This window comes from Helianthus annuus, chromosome 14 (genome assembly GCF_002127325.2).
Source record: "Helianthus annuus cultivar XRQ/B chromosome 14, HanXRQr2.0-SUNRISE, whole genome shotgun sequence".
NCBI lineage: Eukaryota > Viridiplantae > Streptophyta > Magnoliopsida > Asterales > Asteraceae > Helianthus > Helianthus annuus.
In genome coordinates this window covers 129,310,683-129,330,458 of record NC_035446.2, presented here as the reverse complement: position 1 = coordinate 129,330,458, position 19,776 = coordinate 129,310,683, and the positions used below count along the sequence as shown (strand labels likewise).

At 37.2% G+C, this 19,776-nt stretch overlaps 2 protein-coding genes across 2 annotated transcripts; one reads left to right on the top strand and one right to left on the bottom strand.

Moving 5' to 3' along the window:
• Positions 1-2,425: 2,425 nt before the first annotated feature.
• On the top strand, positions 2,426-4,521 carry LOC110903733 (probable pectinesterase/pectinesterase inhibitor 51). The gene is made up of 2 exons (XM_022149518.2): positions 2,426-3,310; positions 3,499-4,521. Exons 1-2 carry the CDS (start codon positions 2,434-2,436, stop codon positions 4,176-4,178), a joined length of 1,557 nt encoding a protein of 518 aa, XP_022005210.1. The 5' UTR covers positions 2,426-2,433; the 3' UTR covers positions 4,179-4,521.
• Positions 4,223-7,014, bottom strand: LOC110903735 (actin-7). Its single transcript, XM_022149519.2, has 5 exons — positions 6,757-7,014; positions 5,934-6,003; positions 5,443-5,836; positions 4,747-5,360; positions 4,223-4,665 (listed from the first exon to the last, which is right to left on the bottom strand). The coding sequence occupies exons 2-5, from the start codon at positions 5,991-5,993 to the stop codon at positions 4,600-4,602; spliced, it is 1,134 nt and encodes a 377-aa protein (XP_022005211.1). The 5' UTR covers positions 5,994-6,003; positions 6,757-7,014; the 3' UTR covers positions 4,223-4,599.
• Positions 7,015-19,776: the final 12,762 nt, after the last annotated feature.

The following is a 19,776-nucleotide window of genomic DNA, read 5'->3' as shown; positions in this document are numbered from 1 at the left end:
GTTTTAAACATTTATGCTTTTACATATATTGAAAACTTTTATATTCGCCTTTGCTTTTGCATTGAACTTTATTTTAAACATGTTACAGGTTGAGGATGATGATGCTATGAAATTGAAGTAGCGACGATGCTTAGATACACATATAGACGCCTTAGGTTTTAATATGTTGTATCAATTTTGTTCTTGTTGTTGTGTTTGTCTTGAAATTGTTGTATTTGAATTTCCATGTAATGTTAACAATTTGAAATTTATGAAATGAAAACGGTTTTGATTAAATATTGTCATCAATAGTGTTATGAAGTCTCTTGCAATCTCGTTTTCGTCTTACTCCGATGTTTCCGCCATCGGTTGGGGTGTGACAAAACGCGCCCCTAGTTTGGTAAACGGTCGTAAAATAACGTGTTTTTGCGCAGTGTTTCATGTTTAAAAATACAAACCCAGCTTTAACGAAAACCCAAACACTTTAACGTTTTTGCTTGAAATACACTATAATAATGTTTTGTAAGTCTTTTGAGGATTGACTGATGGTACAATGCACATTTGGATGCTACGGTGCGCGTTAAAATCAAAGGCGGTTTGTTAACCGAAAACTACCTCATTTAACGTGTTTGCTACATACTAAGACCACAAAATCCTTATGTTATAATCTAATTATCATGTCTACGTAAATCCGTATCCATGGGTTCATTTACGGCGCGTCTATTCGTTTTTTCTTCGTTAATGCACTGTTAACCGGAAGTCTTCCATTTAACTTGTTTTCTGTGCACTGAGGCATCAATTTCACCACGCTAATTACTAACGTTCATATGTTAACTATAACGTGCCCTCGGATTCGTCTGAGGCATGATCAAGGTTGTTTCATTAATCGTGTAAGTCATAAGTATCGATTAGGGTTTACCTGGTTTTACCACGGATTTCACATAAAATAAAATAATAGCGATAATAATAAACTAAACTATAGAATTTTAGCCTCATAATGTATAAAAATATAATCAATTATAGTAATTTGTTGTGGCTTGCCATTTTTCAACCAACACAAAAGAATGGTATTATGTTTTGTTGAAGAGACTTCTCTCATAGCAAGACACGCAACCTTAACATCTTTCACATCCCCTTTTCAATAGAAAGTATTCATGTGCATGTACATATCAACAATTTCACTATTTTATTAGTTCGGTTTAAGGTTATTCATAAAAGTCTATTATTTTGTTACTCAAACTCACATAGTTGTCCTACAAGACTACTAACACTGTTCAGTTTGGTACCCATTAGTTCACTTATTGATGTCGACCATGGACGAAGCTTTTAAGGGGCGGGAGGGGGCGACCGACCCCCCGAATTTTTCGCTCAGCAGTGGAGAGTATGTAGTTTTCGTATAGAAATTTTTCGGTATATACGTCTCGACCCCAAGTTTTATAATTTTTTTTAGGTCCGGTGACTTCCGCCCCTCAGTCGGAAATCTCAATATCATGTGTTTAAATAGTTGAAGTTTAACAAACATCGAACCTACAATTATTGTTCTATAAATATCATGTTATATCTACAAAGATATATAGGTTATATTTGTATTTTTTTTTAAATCATATCAACTATATCTAGTTCAGGTTGCATTGATGGGTGTTTTTAAGATATTTTCTTTGGATATCACTTGTTTCTTTGATAATTAAAGTCTGGAATGGAGGTCTTAAACAGTTAAAAGCCAGTTAATTTCGTTTAATAAAGTTTAGAAACCTATTTTAAACATTTTTCAATCACATGAAGCTATAAAATAAATCTATATATAGAAACATGTGTATGTACAATTGTACAAAGTTAAAAAGAATAACGAAAAATACCTAAGTGATACTAGGATGCTGGGAGTCCTCCGAGGAAATTTCCACTAGAGCAACAAAAAACAAACCTATAAGCTCCTCATATGAGAGATTATCAAATGTCACATTCTATATTGGACATGTCGTCATTTACATTTTTCCCATTTAGTTTTATTTAATAAAACTAAATGGGAAAAATGTAAACGAAGACATGTCCAATATAGAATTAGAATCAAAGTAAACCTACAAGATCAAATCACTGTGGATAATGTGTTAAAAATAATCATATAGTAAAAACCACTATTAAAAGACCATGTTATATCACATTTAAGACGTGTACGGTATTTTTTTTAACGGCAAATTTAGATTACTGACGGACCACTGAAGTATCATCGTGCCACCAGTGGAAGCACTCCGATCATATCCATCTTCACTATGCAATAATGCTTATACACCAGTTCAGAAGAAACCCAATAAATCTGGAAACCCCCCCCCCCTCTTTAGAAATCAAACCCAGGACCATCTCACCCGTAAGATGCCGCTAGACTATAATGCCAATGGCATTTCCCTTGTATATTTAAATGATCAAATGCATGTAGAAAATCAGTTCATCCACCACCCCATGGGTACAATCTCCCTCCTCTTCACCTCTCTTCTCATTACCATCTCATCCACCACCTCAGATCAAATCCGTCAAGCTTGTAAAGCCACCAGGAATCCACAGCTATGCGAATCATCACTCGCCCGCTCTCCCAACACAAATCCAATCCAAATACTCCAATCCGCAGTATCAATCACCTCCGAAAACCTCCATACCGCTCAATCCAAAATCCAATCAATCCTCAAATCATCCCCAAGCAATCCCAATCGCACTTCAGCCGCTAAAACCTGCATCGAACACCTCCGAAACTCAGAGTATCGTCTAAACGCAACAGCCGTTGCATTGCCACGTAAGCAGATCAAAGACTGCCGTGCATGGACAAGCGCCGCATTAACCTCCCAGTACGACTGCTGGTCCGCATTAAGTTACGTGAACGACACCAAAATAGTCATTGATACGATGTTGTTTATAAACAATCTTGTGGGTTACACCAGCAACGCTTTGAGCATGATGATGGCGTACAACGTGTATGGTGACAAAACGGGGTCGTGGGGGCCGGTGAAGACAGAGAGAGACGGGTTTTGGGAGGGTGGTGGGGACGGGGGTAAGGAGAAAGAGTTGGGGGTTCCGGTTGGGTTGAAGGGTGATGTGACGGTGTGTAAAGGTGGCGCGTGTAAGTACGCGACGGTGCAGGAGGCGGTGAATGCAGCGCCGAATTGGGGTCGTGGGCGGAGGTTTGTGATATTGGTGAAGGCGGGAGTGTATAAAGAGAGTGTTAGAGTGGGGTTAGAGAAGCTGAATGTTGTGGTTTTGGGTGAGGGAATGGGCAAAACTATAATTTCGGGGAGTTCGAATGTTGGGCAACCTGGGATGTCTACTTATAACTCGGCTACAGTTGGTAACTGCAGTTCTCAGTTTTAACTGAATGTTACCAAATGCCTTTAAAGTTCATTAGTTATTTATGAGATATGTTATACCCTTTGTTAATTAAAAGATATATGAGAATAAAGGAAACATACTCAAATGTAAATGTTATATTTGTTTTTGGATTTTCTTGCAAGAAATATGAACGATATTATGTTGCAGGAATACTTGGGGACGGATTCATGGCAAGTAACTTAACCATAGAGAACACGGCCGGTCCCGATGCACACCAAGCAGTGGCCTTACGAACCGACAGCGACCAATCGGTTATAGAGAACTGTGAGATCTTGGGCAATCAAGACACCCTCTACGCCCACTCCCTTCGACAATTCTTCAAGTCATGTCGCATAGAAGGCAATGTTGATTTCATATTTGGCAACTCAGCTACAATCTTCCAAGACTGCACCATCCTAGTTCGTCCACGTCAGCTCACACCCGAGAAAGGAGAAAAGAACGCTGTGACTGCACACGGACGAACTGATCCCGCGCAAACAACAGGATTTGTATTCAAAAACTGTTTGGTAAATGGGACAGAAGAGTACATGAAGCTATACCACAAAAACCCTAGTGTCCACAACAACTTCTTAGGAAGGCCATGGAAGGAGTTTTCAAGGACTGTGTTCATTAGTTGCAGACTGGAGGCACTGATCACACCTCAGGGGTGGATGCCATGGAAAGACGACTTTGCATTGACAACGCTTTATTACGGCGAGTTTAACAACAGCGGTAACGGGTCAGATTTGTCGAAAAGGGTGCAATGGAGCAACCGGATTCCGACCGACCATGTCAATGTGTATGCTGTAACAAACTTCATTCAAGGTGATCAATGGAAGCTTGCATAGTACTTTGTAACTTAAAAGTTAAAACAAATAAACTCTAGCCAGCATGAGCAATAAATAGAATCCTTATAGATGATAATAAAATGACCACAAACTGAGTCTAACATAACTTCTGATAAAGTAGACATTGACATAATTATTGCCAAACAGATAAACAGACAGTTTGAATTCATAATAAAACGACTTCTTCACAACCACTCCCCACTACAAACATATCTAGCAGCAATTCGACGACAAATGAAGCAGAGAGATGGATTAGAGATGAACATGGTGTTTAACTGTTTATCCCCCTCGGCTTTCCCAGTATTATCCCAATGTCTGCCACTCTTACTTAGTTCACATGAAACATAACACGAAAAATAAAAGGGCAATAGAAAACCAAAAACCAAAGAAACTCAACCTTCAAAACAAACAAAATCCATACTTAGAAGCACTTCCTGTGGACAATGGACGGGCCAGACTCGTCATATTCACCCTTGGAAATCCACATCTGATTACACAAACCCAAGTTAGTTAGTTATATGAAACGATATACACAGATTAAAACGATATAAGAAGACATTGAATATACCTGTTGGAAGGTGCTGAGAGATGCAAGGATCGATCCTCCGATCCAGACACTGTATTTTCTCTCTGGAGGTGCAACCACCTTGATCTTCATGCTGCTGGGGGCAAGGGCGGTAATTTCCTTGCTCATCCTGTCGGCAATACCAGGGAACATGGTGGAACCACCACTGAGCACGATGTTACCATAAAGGTCCTTCCTGATATCGACATCACACTTCATGATCGAGTTGTAGGTGGTCTCGTGAATACCAGCAGCTTCCATTCCGATCAAAGATGGCTGGAAGAGAACCTCAGGGCAACGGAATCTTTCGGCACCAATTGTGATGACTTGTCCATCGGGTAATTCATAGTTCTTCTCAACAGAAGAGCTGCTCTTTGCAGTCTCGAGCTCTTGCTCGTAGTCAAGAGCAACATATGCAAGCTTTTCTTTCATGTCACGGACAATTTCCCGTTCGGCAGTGGTGGTGAACATGTAACCTCTTTCAGTCAAGATTTTCATAAGGGAATCCGTGAGGTCACGCCCAGCAAGATCGAGACGAAGGATAGCATGAGGAAGTGCATAACCTTCATAAATTGGAACTGTATGTGACACACCATCTCCAGAATCCAGCACAATACCTATATAACAAAAATATGTGATTTAGTCTCATTTGTTACTAATGCAAAACACAATCTAACAGAAACATGAAAATAAACACACCTGTGGTACGACCACTGGCATAAAGAGAAAGCACGGCCTGGATGGCGACATACATGGCGGGAACATTGAAGGTTTCAAACATAATCTGAGTCATCTTTTCCCTGTTAGCCTTAGGGTTCAAAGGTGCCTCAGTAAGAAGAACGGGATGCTCTTCTGGAGCAACACGAAGCTCGTTGTAGAAAGTGTGATGCCAAATCTTTTCCATGTCATCCCAGTTGCTGACAATACCGTGTTCAATAGGATACTTCAAGGTAAGAATACCTCTCTTTGATTGTGCTTCATCTCCGACATAAGCATCTTTTTGTCCCATACCAACCATAACACCAGTATGTCTTGGTCTACCAACAATACTTGGAAAGACCGCCCTTGGAGCATCATCACCGGCAAACCCTGCCTATATATTTAATCAACAAACCAAATCAATTCAAAGATTATATTGGCAAGCTAGAAACTGACATAATTAACAATGACAAGTACAAAACAATACCAACCTTCACCATTCCTGTTCCATTGTCACAAACAAGGGGCTGGATATCCTCAGCATCGGCCATTTTATATTAACTGTAACACAAAAATTAATGTATCATTACATAAACTTCAGTATACCATATGTCACCTGTCACGTACAGATAAGACAGTGTACAATTCATGCAACCGCTAAAAGTAGACAAAAAGTAACAGACAAAACAATGAATCATTTCCTCAATCCCAAAAAATAAACATACTCAGATAACTTTAGCTTTACTCTTACGAATCAAATCACTACAGCTGTTAATTTGACTCATAATATCACAAACCGCTTACACAACAACTCACACCCTTAACAACATCCAGCGCATTAATCCACAGCAAAAACAACTTGAAAGTACACCTACCACACATCAGTTACCGATTTCACACACACCAAAAGCAGATCTTCTCAATTCCTTATGTAAACAATCCAATCAAATCATAGACCGCTCAACACCACAGATCGAAGATATCATAACACTAAATCAACAGATCTGGTTACATATCATCACAAGTTCTACAAATTCTAACACAAACATAAACCACAAATAACAGATCTACACAACTCTGAATCAGATTAACCAATCCTAACATCAATCCAGATCTATCCACTACTACAAAGCAAAAACACCTAAATTATCCTCTAAAATAAAAAAACTAACACAAAAAGTTGTAACAAAAGCTTCTGCAAATCAAAAATCAAAGTCAATTAAACAGATTCAGATCTACAACCGCTAAAATCAACCAAAAACAACAGATTCAACAACAGATACAAAGTAAACTAAAGCCAGATTAAACGATTACCAGTATTAGAACCAGATCTGAACAGAAGACGATGAGGATTAACACGAGCAGCAGCCGATCTCGGAGAAGATAACTGCCGGTTAGTTGAACCCTAGGCTTTAGTTCTCTCTGGATCTTTGAAGGTTTGAAAATGGAAGATAAAGTGAAGGTGAGATGAGAGTATATGGAGAAAAAAAGGGGAATCATTCAGACCACGAGGAAAGATAGAGTGACCTGTCGTTGACAGCCTTTCATCATCACAGCCCTACGATCTGTTTACCACTTCATTCTTATCCGTCCGATCTTGCTTTTATGTTTTAGGTTAAAGTAAAAAGTTTAAGAAATAATTATTGCTAAATTCTTGCTAACCGTGTATTTAGAAAAAAAAAATGACAATTTTCTAAAATGAGAATTTTCTTTTATGGTGGTGAAATTTAAAAGTTCTATTTTTAAGTATGAGTAACAATAATTAGTGTTTTCTATTTGCAGAGTTATTGATAATAACTTCACCTCTTTAGGGGGTGTTTGAGAAACGCTCTCTCAGATACGTGGAAACCCAACCTCCACCCGTTCGAAGGCAGGACAGTGGAATAATCGGTAAAATCTCGCCTCTCGTCCAAGACGAACCGGCGTCACCCGTATTCGCTTTTCACCTGGATACTGCAGAAAATAATGGGGAGAGTGGAAGCTGGGTCATAAGAAAAACCAAGTATTTCATCAACCACTTCACCACTACCTCATTGGCAACGAAAATAACTTATTAATTTAGAAAAGTCTCAACTAATCGTGAGTTTTTGAAATAATTTATTAGCTTATTGGTTTTAAAAAAAACGAATAAGTTATTTTCAAAGTGAATTCAATGGTTAGATCTGATCAAATGATGTTTATGTGCTATATGAATTATTTTGTGATATTCTATGTGATTAGCTTGTGTTTAATTTAACTGTTGAGAAAACTTAAATTAAGCAATTATCATAACTAGTTAAATTTCCGCCTGCGCATTGTGGCGGGGACCCAATGACTGCAAAACGCGTGTCAGTAACGGCAAGCAGATACCGAATATCAAAACATAAATAAAAATGTCGTGAAAAGGATAGTCAATCCGTCCAAAAAAAGCGATTTTAAATAACCTAATATAATAATAATAATAATAATAATAATAATAATAATAATAATAATAATAATAGGACCCACACGTGCTACACGTTGGAAATTCGGTTGTTTTCGTTCAGTTATTACGGTGCTAACACGTTAAAATATGGATGAGCTCGGTACCGGTAACGGCGCCGAAAGTACCGATCCAGAAAATCATCGAAATTAGGTACCGACACCGAAAATGCTCGGTACAATACGGTATGGTATTTGAAAGTAAAAATCAATAAATATAGGTATGGTGCTAGACCGTTGTCGAACCGAAAGTAACGATTCTGAAAACGCCAAAAGGTGGGTACCAAATTGGTACCGAAAATGATTTGGTATAGTAAATTTGGTACCGATACGATATCGGTTTGATTACAGGATTTGATACGATTTGCTCATCACTAATCTAAATATCAAAGTTTATTTTACATGCTATAATTCATTCATTACGTATAAAGACAAAAAATAAAGCAAAATAAGTTGTTGTGTATATAAAACCTCATTCAAACGAAACACAGTTTACTTACTGTGTGTATGAAAAGTAATCTAAACTGTGCAATTACTTGCATTGCTACGTTGCAACAGGATTTGATGAGCTCGGTACCAACCGGTTACGAAATCCCCAAAAGTGGGTACAGGTACCGAATATACCTGGTACAGTACTGTCACACCCCAACCGATGGCGGAAACATCGGGGTGTGGCACTGAGCGAAACAGATTGTCCAGAAGTTTCCATAACAACTATATTTACCAGATATTTAAAGCAACACGTCCCATACCATGTCATAAATGATAATACAATTATTACAGAAAAGATCTAGTCAAATTGTTCTGTTCCGAAAACTCAGATTTTTTTATTACAGACAATTGTTTATTGGTTTCTAGACCTTCCCTAGCCTCGATTTCATCACCGTGCAATTAAGCATCCTAGCAACTTAAGCACCTGTCACATACGTTAAAGTAAAAGTCAATACACATAGTGTAAAGGTGAGCATACAAGTTTGATAGTAGTATATAGAGTTCGAAAGCGTTACGCATAACCAGCACGTACACAGAGTGAAATGAGGCATGTTAGTTATCGACATGAACCTATTGATACCAATGACTGCGGGTTGACTGCCCACGGCAGTTCGCATTACACACTCACCACTGTGAGCCATGTAACTATTTGTCCTTAACAACCCCCGAGTGAACGGGTGCTGAGTCCAAACTAATAGTACTATCGTTGCTAAGGCAGGTAGACAGCATCCATGTGTAAACATAACAAACAAGCATTCATTAAGTCACGTATAACATGCGGTAACAGTTAGCGTTAAAAGTATTGCGTAGTGTGTTCGATGTGATTTATAATAAGTAACGTATGTAACACCCAAAAGTGCATAAAGCAAAAATGGATCGAGTATACTCACAGCGGTTGATGGATTGAAGGGAGGGCTAGAGAGTAGGGTTAGCCTGAATAGATTGAATACCATAACGATAAGCGACGCATAAATCGATGCAAAGTGCAAGTGAGTCGGAACGCAGTTTGATCGGACGGTAGTCCGATCGGACAGTCGATCGTTCGGTTGACAGTCCACTCGGATGGTCATCCGGTCGGGTGACCTTTCGAGTGGATTGTTACTTCCTTTGGGAAGGATGTGTTTGTGTATGATGGCTTGACTTTTGAAGTTTTCGTTGTAACATTTTGAAAACATTGAAGTATATCTACCTTTCAGGTCGGTCGGTCGAACGGTCGTTCGATCGGACAGCAACCCGATTGGTTGGGCACTTAAGTGAGAACAAGTTCGCAGCAGGTTGTCACACGATCGGACGGTCGTTCGATCGGGTGGCATCCTTTGTGCATTGAACATGTTGAAAATTGTTTAAGTGTTGAAGTTTCGAAACATCACATAGTCGGATGGTCGGTCGATCGAGTGGTAGCTCGATCGGACGGCAATCCGTTCGGTGTTCCAAAACCCTTGAGAGTTGATTTGAAAATTAAGGTGGGACCAAGGTGCAAGTCGTTCGGCTGACCGGTCGTTTGGACAGTAATCCGTTCGGGCAGTAATCCATTCAGACAGTAGTCCGTCCTGGTCGACCTGTTCGTCTTACACTTGGTTGTTTTGATTGTTTGTCGTTTTATCGAGATGATGTGATAACGTGCCAAACAACAGAAACCTCGTCAATACTTGGTACTCCTGATCGGGCAGGAACCACCCAAATCCGGTCAGTTAACTGTTCGTGATGGTGTTCCATGTTTAACCCGAAATCGGTAAACCTCGTGGATAGAATCCAGATCTTGAACCAACACAACCACATGAATGAGTAGGAAGTCGGTACAAGCTCTGATTCTATCGGTTTTGAGTGCATTGAGTGTAAAAGAGTTGAAAGAAAGTTGGAAAACCATCTTTCGATCCTCTTCGTAGTGAATATGTTTAGATCTATGAAAGATCCTTGTTTGTTTATGTGGAAATCGGTTAGATCTAAGTTATTCTTGATGGATTGATGCCAAAGCATGAAGTTCTTCAAGAACACATGATGACGTCATCCTAGAATACCTCGAATCTTGATGATTTCACAGTTAAAAGTTAAGATTCAAAAGATAGAAAAGTGTAGGAGTGCGTGTAGATCAAGGAAGTACAAGATTTAGGACGAGATCTTACCGGAATCGCGAGAAATCTGAAGAAAAGTGGGGAGAACGAGCTTGTCGGACGTCAGTTGCCAAAAGTAGAAAGAATGATGGTGACAAGGGGTATTTATAGGGTTACCCAAAGTGGAAAGGAGTGGAGAGGGGCTGGTCGTTCGGTTAGGCAGTCCGATCGGACAGCTGGTCGTTCAACCGAGCGGTTGTTCGATCAGCCGGTCTCCTGGTCAATCGGCCTTCTGATTCGTGTGTTCGGTGCGACGAGTTTTGCCGTTTCGATGGCGATTGCGAGCGTTGAATACGAGAGAGTTTCCTAGTCAAATTACTTGTAATCCCAAGTACTCATATCTTGCACTATCTCTTCTCCACCAATTATCATACCGTTTCGATTGCGATTGAGTTCGATTGCGTTTCGATTGATCACCACACATAACATAATTAAACATGCACAAGTAACACATAAGGCACACACACACGTATAACAGTAACCAAATGCGTAGTTCGAGTTGCGATTGCGATTGCGATAGCGAATAAGCGATTAAACATGCGATAAATAGCGATTACCATGCGATCATTAGTAGATACTCCACATAATACAACTAAAGCGGAAATAAAATAGACTATCTACGAGTCAAAGAAGTCAAAACAGGGTTTGAGCAAGGAGAGACATATTGCTATTAGCAATCTTTTTTTCCTTTGACTTCAATCTTGACTTTGACTTGACTTTGACTTCCGAAACATGGGGTGTTACAAGTACGGCTTGATACTGTCGGTACTGGTACGGCACCGGTATTTGAGGGTAAAACCCGATGAATACCGGTGCTGAATGGATACCGAAAATACACTCAGTTTGATAAATTTGATACCGGTATCGATACCCGATACTATTAATTCATTTCTGTTTTTATTATTCTTCATTCATTTCTGTTTTTATTATTGTTCATTTATTTCTCTTTTTAATATTTACTATTTATTACACTTCATTTCGTTGGTTTTTAATATCTATATCTATATCTATATATAATTAAAAATTTAGTTATATGAACTATTTTACAACCTTCATTAATGAGACTCTTAAATACATGAGTCTCTTAAATACATTCTTTCTTCAAATTAATAAAATTAATATTATAATTGTAACAAATTAGACTTAAAATAAAATTAAAGGTCTATATATAAAGATCTATATCTATATCTATATATCTATATCTATATATATTTAAAAATTTAGTTATATCAATTTTTTTACAACCTTCATTATGAGCCTCTTAAATATTTGTGTCTTTCAAGTTGTAGTTGCCCATCCTTGATCAATAATTCCCTTTCCAATGCATATAAATACCTTCAATTGTTTTCTCATATTACTCTAAACTTTTCATCTTTCTTGCAAAATGAGAAATTTCAGTTTTGCAATTTTATTCATTACTACCATAACATGAATTGTTCTTCCACATTTTCTTGGAAGATTAGCCATGGCTACATGCACCCAAGATGGATCAAAGCGTTGGGGTTATGTTCATTTTTTAAGAAACTAAAGGCCACCCACTTTTAAAGATTGGATTTTTTTAACTTCTTGGGTGAAAACAGGGGCACACATGTTCTGGTGGCACTATAAAAGTCCGTACAGAGTTCATGAACCAAAAAAGCCATGGCCAATATCTATATATACTTATACTTAAAAATTTAGTTATATCAACTTTTTTACAACCTTCATTATGAGTCTCTTAAATACATTTGTGTCTTTCAAGTTGTAATTGCCTATTAACAAGGGGCCAGAAATAAACAAAATTTGACCCATTTCTAATTCTCCCTTTCCTGTTTCTCACACCCTAAAATGTAACCCCTAACTTCTCGGTTTCACTCTAATAAAAGTAAGCGATTTGTCATTTTCCCATGTTAATTAATGTTGTCCATTCCAAAAGAGCATCTAAATGGTTTTATAAATCTTTGTCAAAATTTAAAAAATCCCCGTTTTTTTGGGTTTATTTTTAAATTTTATTAAAGCTGGCCAACCCATGCGGGCTAGCCACGCCCCGCCATACCGACCTAACACGTCACTCACCAACGGGGGGCTCGAAGTCTACGTGTCAACCCATGCCCCAAACCCCCGCCCCACCATACCCCACGGTCTAAGATATAAGAGCGACATATACACTTTGCAGGTGAATTTATTTTCTTTTGATTGTCATAGGTTGATTTTAGTTTATATTTTATCTCAAATTGAGTATATCCAAATAAATAACTTACAAATGGGCAAAGTTGGAGTTGACCAAAAGTGGAGTTGCTTTGTGTCCCAGTTCTATTAGTTTTTTGCACGTTTGGGTCTTACAACATGAGAAAGTAGTAAGGGCAAAATGGTCAAAATCATTTTTTTGTTATTGTATGACTAGAAGCAACCCCCTGATTTTTGTACGAACATAACCTTTATAATACTCTAATATTTTTTATTTAAAAAATGCATCATAATGTTAATAGTTGCAAAATTTTTAAGTAAAAAGGAATAACATGAGAGAATGCGTCTATATAAAGGTTATATTATCATATATATCGTCTTGTGAATTATTCATAACCATCTAAGCATCTTAAGTATCATGATAGAGGGGCTTCGCTTAAGTTACACCATCTTACTATCATATGAATCATTGATAAACATTTACTCAAATAGCACATAGGTTTACATTATGCCTTTTGACTTATCCATAATATCTAATAACAAGAATAACAATAATAATACTGTTAATAATTATAACATAAGAGACAATCATAATAATTGTATATGTCACCTAATTTACTATGTGTTCTTAACCATATTTTAAAAATACTCAATAGTTAATGTTACTTAGTGATATATTGTTATACATGTTCCTTACAGTATGTATGGTTTCTAATTTAACATGACATTAAATTATATTCTAACCACACATCAATTAAAGGACATTGATTCCAGACCCTAACTACATATTTACCTTCATAAATACAGCTTTATTGATGTTTTTAATTCTACTTTATTATATTAATGTGGCTATAATTGTTATGTCCCTTTGTATGCAAACCCCTAACTTCTCGGTTTCACTCTAATAAAAGTAAGTAACTTATCATTTTCCCATAACAATCATCATTTAATTTTGTGTTAATTAATGTTGTCCATTCCAAAAGACCATCTAAATGGCTTTATAAATCTTTGTCCATATTGCAGCCCATACCCGCCTTCTCTCGAACAACCTATAACCGCTCTGTCTACACGTGTGGCCATGGCAAGGAACGATTCTGTTGCTGGGTATTCAGAAAAATGGACCACACTAGAAGCCATCTTGACCCACGGTAGAAGAAACAAGTATCACTTGGTATGCCCTACAAACTAGATTGTATATATAGAATATTCATTTTAGATTATGTATCTTTATCGAAATCGAAGAGTAAAGGACAATATATCTCTATCTCTACACATAATATTAGGGAGGACGCATGAAAGGATTCCAGCCTCCGTAATTTGTTATCTCGACCATGTCTTTTATAAAATTATAATGTTAAAGAAATATATACTTTTAAATTTAATATTAACTTAACTATATATGCTAAATATTTAATTATGGATAATTATAATATGATTACCCAAATGAGTTTATATATTTTTTATTTTTATCTTAAGTTAATTAATTTAATTGTGTTAAAAGGATACTTGAAGGATTATTTACAAAGGTAACCCAATAACCAAAAACGCGTTTAGTGGGATCTTGGTGCTATATTTTCTATCATACATTTTGGGTTAGACAGCAAGATTGCCACTAAATAAATATGGATGTTTTTTATTAGTTAAGACTAAAAAAGAACCATATGTTCAACATATATATATATATATAATCACGCATGGGACCACATAATCACGCATGGGACTATAATCACGCACGTTCTATGATAATAACGCACGTTATATTTTTTGTCATGTATGTTAATGTAGGTTAAGCCTTGAAGTACATTATACTTTCTATATATATATATATATATACACACACACATTCATCCTTTTATAGTATTATTATAAATCAAGAAATGACTTCCTGACAGGTTGATTGTTATTACATATGATTATACAATTTTCGTATGCATGTATGAGTTGATTGTTATATGAAGGCATAAGCTTATTTTTTAATACATTAAATCAAACATCTATTTGGACTTACATTCGTATGTTAAAACCTAACAGTCAGTTTACGAGTTTGACAGGCAATAACCAAATCCAAATTCGTATAGTTTGTGACGACCAAGCTGACCCCACATGGTTGTTGGTTGTATCCACATCACATAGGAGGACTATATTGCGGTTGAAAAAAAAATAATGTTTTTTTAATACTGAAATCTATTCTTTAATACGGAATTCACATTTATAGATATTTATAAATATTTTTTAACAGTTATAAATATTTATAAATATTTTTTAATACCGAATTCACATTTTTAATACCGAAAAAAAAGTACTGTTTTTTTAATACTGAATTCATGTTTATAAATATTTATTGAAAACACAAAATGTAATTTAAATATTGGGTAGATAAAGTGTGTACGTAATTCGTGGCGAACCAAGAATATGTAAACGTTGGTCATTTTGGTTAAGGTAAAATCAGGTTTGCATTAGAATGTAATATACACTTAGGATAAGCACAATATTGGTTATCATATTTGAATCAAATGGTTAAAGTTTATAGTTATGCTGGTAATATATGCAGTGTGCTGAATTCACCTGTCGTGTTGAAGTCAAACACATACGCAATAGCCAAGAGTGGTTTAGGCTGACATGTGGCAGTGGGAATTGCATGAAAGGTGTGGGGCGTGAAGACAACGATATGTGGTGTGATGGGTGCGAAAACCCCGTTGTCTTTCCGAGAGGAAGGTTTGTTTCTAAAAATGTTTAGTTGCACCGGCCGTGTCAGACGTTTTACCATGAACAAACAATAGCTATTATGCATGTCGTGCATCGCACGGGCTTTCTCCCTAGTATAAGGATAAAGATAATGTAAAACTATATGTTAAAACCGTGAACATTGAATTTTGTGTTTTAAGTTCAAACAAATCGGCTTGAGGGGAGATCCTGATTTTTTACTAGGTTTGATCCGTACGTGTACACGATTGAGATGAGAGAGTGGGAGGCAAATAAATTTAAATTCATTAGTTTATTTTTACGTAAAATAGTCATACCTTATTTAATATAATAATGAATACGATGGCATTAGATAAAGATAATATTAATTATTGATGACTAGTTTACCCATGTTTTTGGTTACCAACAATTAAACAAAAATAATGCAAATAATTATTACTAAGTTTACTCTATGTGTATCATAGAGGATGATGGTTCTACATGGTTATTAAGAACCAAGGTTGGCCCTAAGAATTCGTGTACCCTGTTCGAGTTCGAAAAAAATGTGCCCTTAGGCCTTAATGAAATTGGGTATTTGGCTCACTAAAGGTCTAAACCTGATGCCAAAGGGGTTAATAACTAATCTAAACCATAAGAATAGTTTTAGGAGGGGGCCGATGTTGGTGTATGTATGGATGTATCCGATTAAAAAAATATTTTACATATACATATCGGGTTTTTTCATAAAAAAGTGTGCCCCTCGAAATATCGGGCCCTGGCCGGTGGTCCTCCCCGCCCACCCCCAGGGCCGGCCATGTTAAGAACACTCACAAGCAAGATTGTTGATGGTCAAGAACAACTGACAATTGCATGGTACCATCTCAACAATATATACATAGTTAATATATTAATCCTTGATCAATATTATCTTCATATTGGAGTTTGTTACAAAGAAACATAACACCACTCAAGTAAGCAGTTAGTCGAAAACTACATACCAACTACGAGCAAGTATGATCTTTTTTTGTCCATACGTGTTTAGATGAGTAAGTTTTAATGTTACTTGCCATCAAAATTGTATGCCTTAGATAGAATAGGACGTATCGTGGTGTCTTCGTCTCATATACAAAAAACAAAGTAGCTGATATATCTGAGTCACTTATATATTAGATTTTTGTCATCTCAATATCAACGAAGGTATGTTTGCTAATGATACGCCAACGAAAAGCTTATATGCGACTTTCAGATCACGTATGATATGAGTTTTAGCCTATAATGATGGGATTAAAGGTTATAATACAAGCAAAAATATATATGTCATTGTGGAGTTGCATGTCTTACAACTCTATATGTGTAAATTGTGATGGAAAAGTGTTTATCCTTGTTATGTATAAAATTTAAGTCCCATAACGAACAAAAGGTATAGATTTAGAGTAGTATAAGTGGTTGTGAGTTAGTAGTTCCAAAAAAGATGTTTATAGCATACTTGAGAACATAGAATACTTTCATGATGTATCATATTTATACTAATCACATTTTACCCCTTTTACATCTTTATCATTAACATCGTCATTATCATCATTGTGTCTGGATGAGAAATGAATAGGAATGGTATTTTATTCCTTCATTTTGGGTATTTGGTTACGGCTTAACCTAACCATCGATTAGTTGTTCAATTCGGTTAATTCAGTTCTAATTCGCTTAATTTGGTTATTAGTTCACCTTATGCCCGATGGTGGTTGTGAAAAAAGTGGCAAAGACAATGGTGGTGGCAGCGACCGCTAGAAGATGTCGCACGACATGTGACACCTAATAAGTCGAGGTGATGATTGTGGAGATGGCGATGATGGCAACCAATTGGTGGTTATGACAATTGTGCCCAAGTGTGTGGGGTGTGGGCTTATGGCATCAATGGTGAACGTCATGGGAGATGGTGTGAGTAATCGGTGGTGGTTGTCGTAAAAAAATTCTATTCCTCTTAGGGGATGTTTGTTTGCATCTGAATGGTTCCATTAAGAGACAAGCCTTTGAATCGGTCAGATGTATGGGTGTTTGGTTCACCAAAACATCACCTCTTAACGAAACCATTCAGATTTGAATGGTTCATCTATTTTTGACATTTGAATGATACTTATGACAATTGCCCCCCCCCCCCCCAACAAAACAACGCATCTTCTTCCACAGCCCCATTCCTCTCCTCTCATCCACAAATCTTTGCCACTGTCACCTCCTCCTCTGTTCCTCCACATAGCCACCATCTCCTCCTCCACTGCTCATCCACAGCGCCACTGTCACCTTCTCCTATGCTCCTCCACATCGCCACCGTCTCATCCTCCTCCTCTGCATCTCCACAACGCCACTGCATCCTCTGCTCTTCCATAGCGCCGCCGCCAGCCTCCTCCTCCTCTGCTCCTCCACAGCGCTGCCGCCGGCCTCCTCCACACTGCCACCGTCCATCACGTTTGCAGCAGGTATTTTGATTATTTCACTTTATTATAGGTTTCATCAATTTTGAGGTTTTGTTTATTGATAATTTGTGACTTATGATAGTTTAGAATTAGAATTTTTGTAGGTTCCATGTTTGCAGCAGTTTTAAGGTTTTGTTTATTGTGGGTTTTATCGTTTTTGAGGTTTGTTTATTGAGAATTTGTGGCTTATGATAGTTTAGAATTAGAAATTTATTAGGTTTTGAATTGTAGAAGATTTGTGGCTTATGCAGTAGTTTTGAGGTTTTTAATTGTACAAAGTAATGCAGAGGGGTAAAAATGTCATTTTACACAGTCATTCAGAGGTGCAACCAAACAACACTTTATTGGTTCAGCACTTACTGGTTCAGAGTCTCGTATCAATTCAGACCTCTTAATCATTCAGCACTTATTAATTCAGATGTTGCCAAACAGCCCCTTAGATTGTTTTGTGACCCAAATTCACTACAAATACAAATTCCTATGAAATATTCCAAATTTATAACTTTGAAATCATTTCAACAAATTTCAATACCAAATACAACTAGTTTAATACCCGTCCGGTGGACGGGTTGCGCTAACAGCGTAACAAACAAAGATATATATGTTGAGGGTGTTTGTGATTGCTTCTCCTTTTCTTCAAGGTTATATGCAGGGATGTTAGAATATTTTCAGATGATAACGGGATTAGATGTTTGTCACTCAGTGATGTTCCTTTTTATGTAACCTTTTATCGTTGATTCGGTTATTTGTTTTACTAAATAAAGTGTAACAGCTAACCAAAAGATCTGATAATTTTGATGACGTTTCTTTTAACACAATACCTTGCGTAAATTCTATTGACTGATCATTGATATTTTTTTTATTAAAACATTATTTCAAGTTGTTTACTCTTATCTTCTTCATATGACAAATGTTGTGACTGTGTTTCAAAGGCTAGGGGATTATATGACAAGTTGAAGAATCAGAAAAACATATAAAGGTTACATACGTATATTCTTTGGATTATAAGCTTCATTCTAAACCATATGGACAGATGAAACTATACCCTATAAAAGGTACTTTCTAGAAGCTTTTAGGCGTCCCCGGGTCATTACAAGCTGATCAAGATGCAACGAAATTAACCTATGGTCTCGTATTCAAACCTTTTCCCTTGTACGGAAGACTAAATGAAAAGTGGAGGGGCAATCTTAACCCAAAGCCTTTCAAGTGGATTAGTTTGGGTTGCTTTTAAAGTTATAGGGGTTGGTCTGGGTAAGATATTTTAACTAAATGGGTCATAGTGGGTCACTTGAAATTCCATCTTGTTATTTACGGGTCAAAGCGGGTTGACAACATTAAAGAACTGGGTCGGTGTGGGTTAGTGTCTTAAAGAAACGGAGCAGGTTTCGGATCGGAATGGGTTTTTAGCCGGCACAAGTATCCGCATGAGACGTGTTTCAGCACGACGCAGGTTTTGGATCGGAACGGGGTCGGTTCGGGTCGGGTCGGGTTTCGACCGACACCGGTTTTTGCACGGGACGGGTTTCGAGCCGACACGGGTTTTGGGCCGACAGGAGTTTTCGCACGAGACGAGTTTTGGGCCGGGACGAGTTTCGTACCGTTTTGACGCGAACCGTTTCTACCCGTACCGAATATGCTATGCAAGCTTCTGTTTTTTAGAAAATTGTTTTCATCGATTCATACTTTTATATTTTGTAACAATGAATATTTGTGTATCTCTTATAAGGAGCACTAGGTTATATACCCGTGTATTATACGGGTTGAAAAAAGGAAAATTCTCATAAATGAAATTACATATAAATAAATGTTACATATAAAATTCACCGAGATAGACACAAAGGGATCTTAGGATTGTCTCAGAAGGCTTATATAGATCGTGTTCTTACACGTTATAACATGCAACAGTGCAAACCCTTCGTCGCTCCAGTAGTTAAAGGAGATGTTTTCGGTTCATT

Bases quoted from the DNA above. Each gene is read 5' to 3' on its own strand.
- LOC110903733 (XM_022149518.2), top strand. From the start codon at position 2,434: ATGGGTACAATCTCCCTCCTCTTCACCTCTCTTCTCATTACCATCTCA. The intron at 3,311-3,498 runs GTAACTGCAGTT...ATTATGTTGCAG, and splicing joins TTATAACTCGGCTACAGTTG to GAATACTTGGGGACGGATTC.
- LOC110903735 (XM_022149519.2), bottom strand. From the start codon at position 5,993: ATGGCCGATGCTGAGGATATCCAGCCCCTTGTTTGTGACAATGGAACA. The intron at 5,837-5,933 runs GTTGGTATTGTT...TTAAATATATAG, and splicing joins ATGGAACAGGAATGGTGAAG to GCAGGGTTTGCCGGTGATGA. The intron at 5,361-5,442 runs GTGTGTTTATTT...TTTGTTATATAG, and splicing joins TGCCAGTGGTCGTACCACAG to GTATTGTGCTGGATTCTGGA.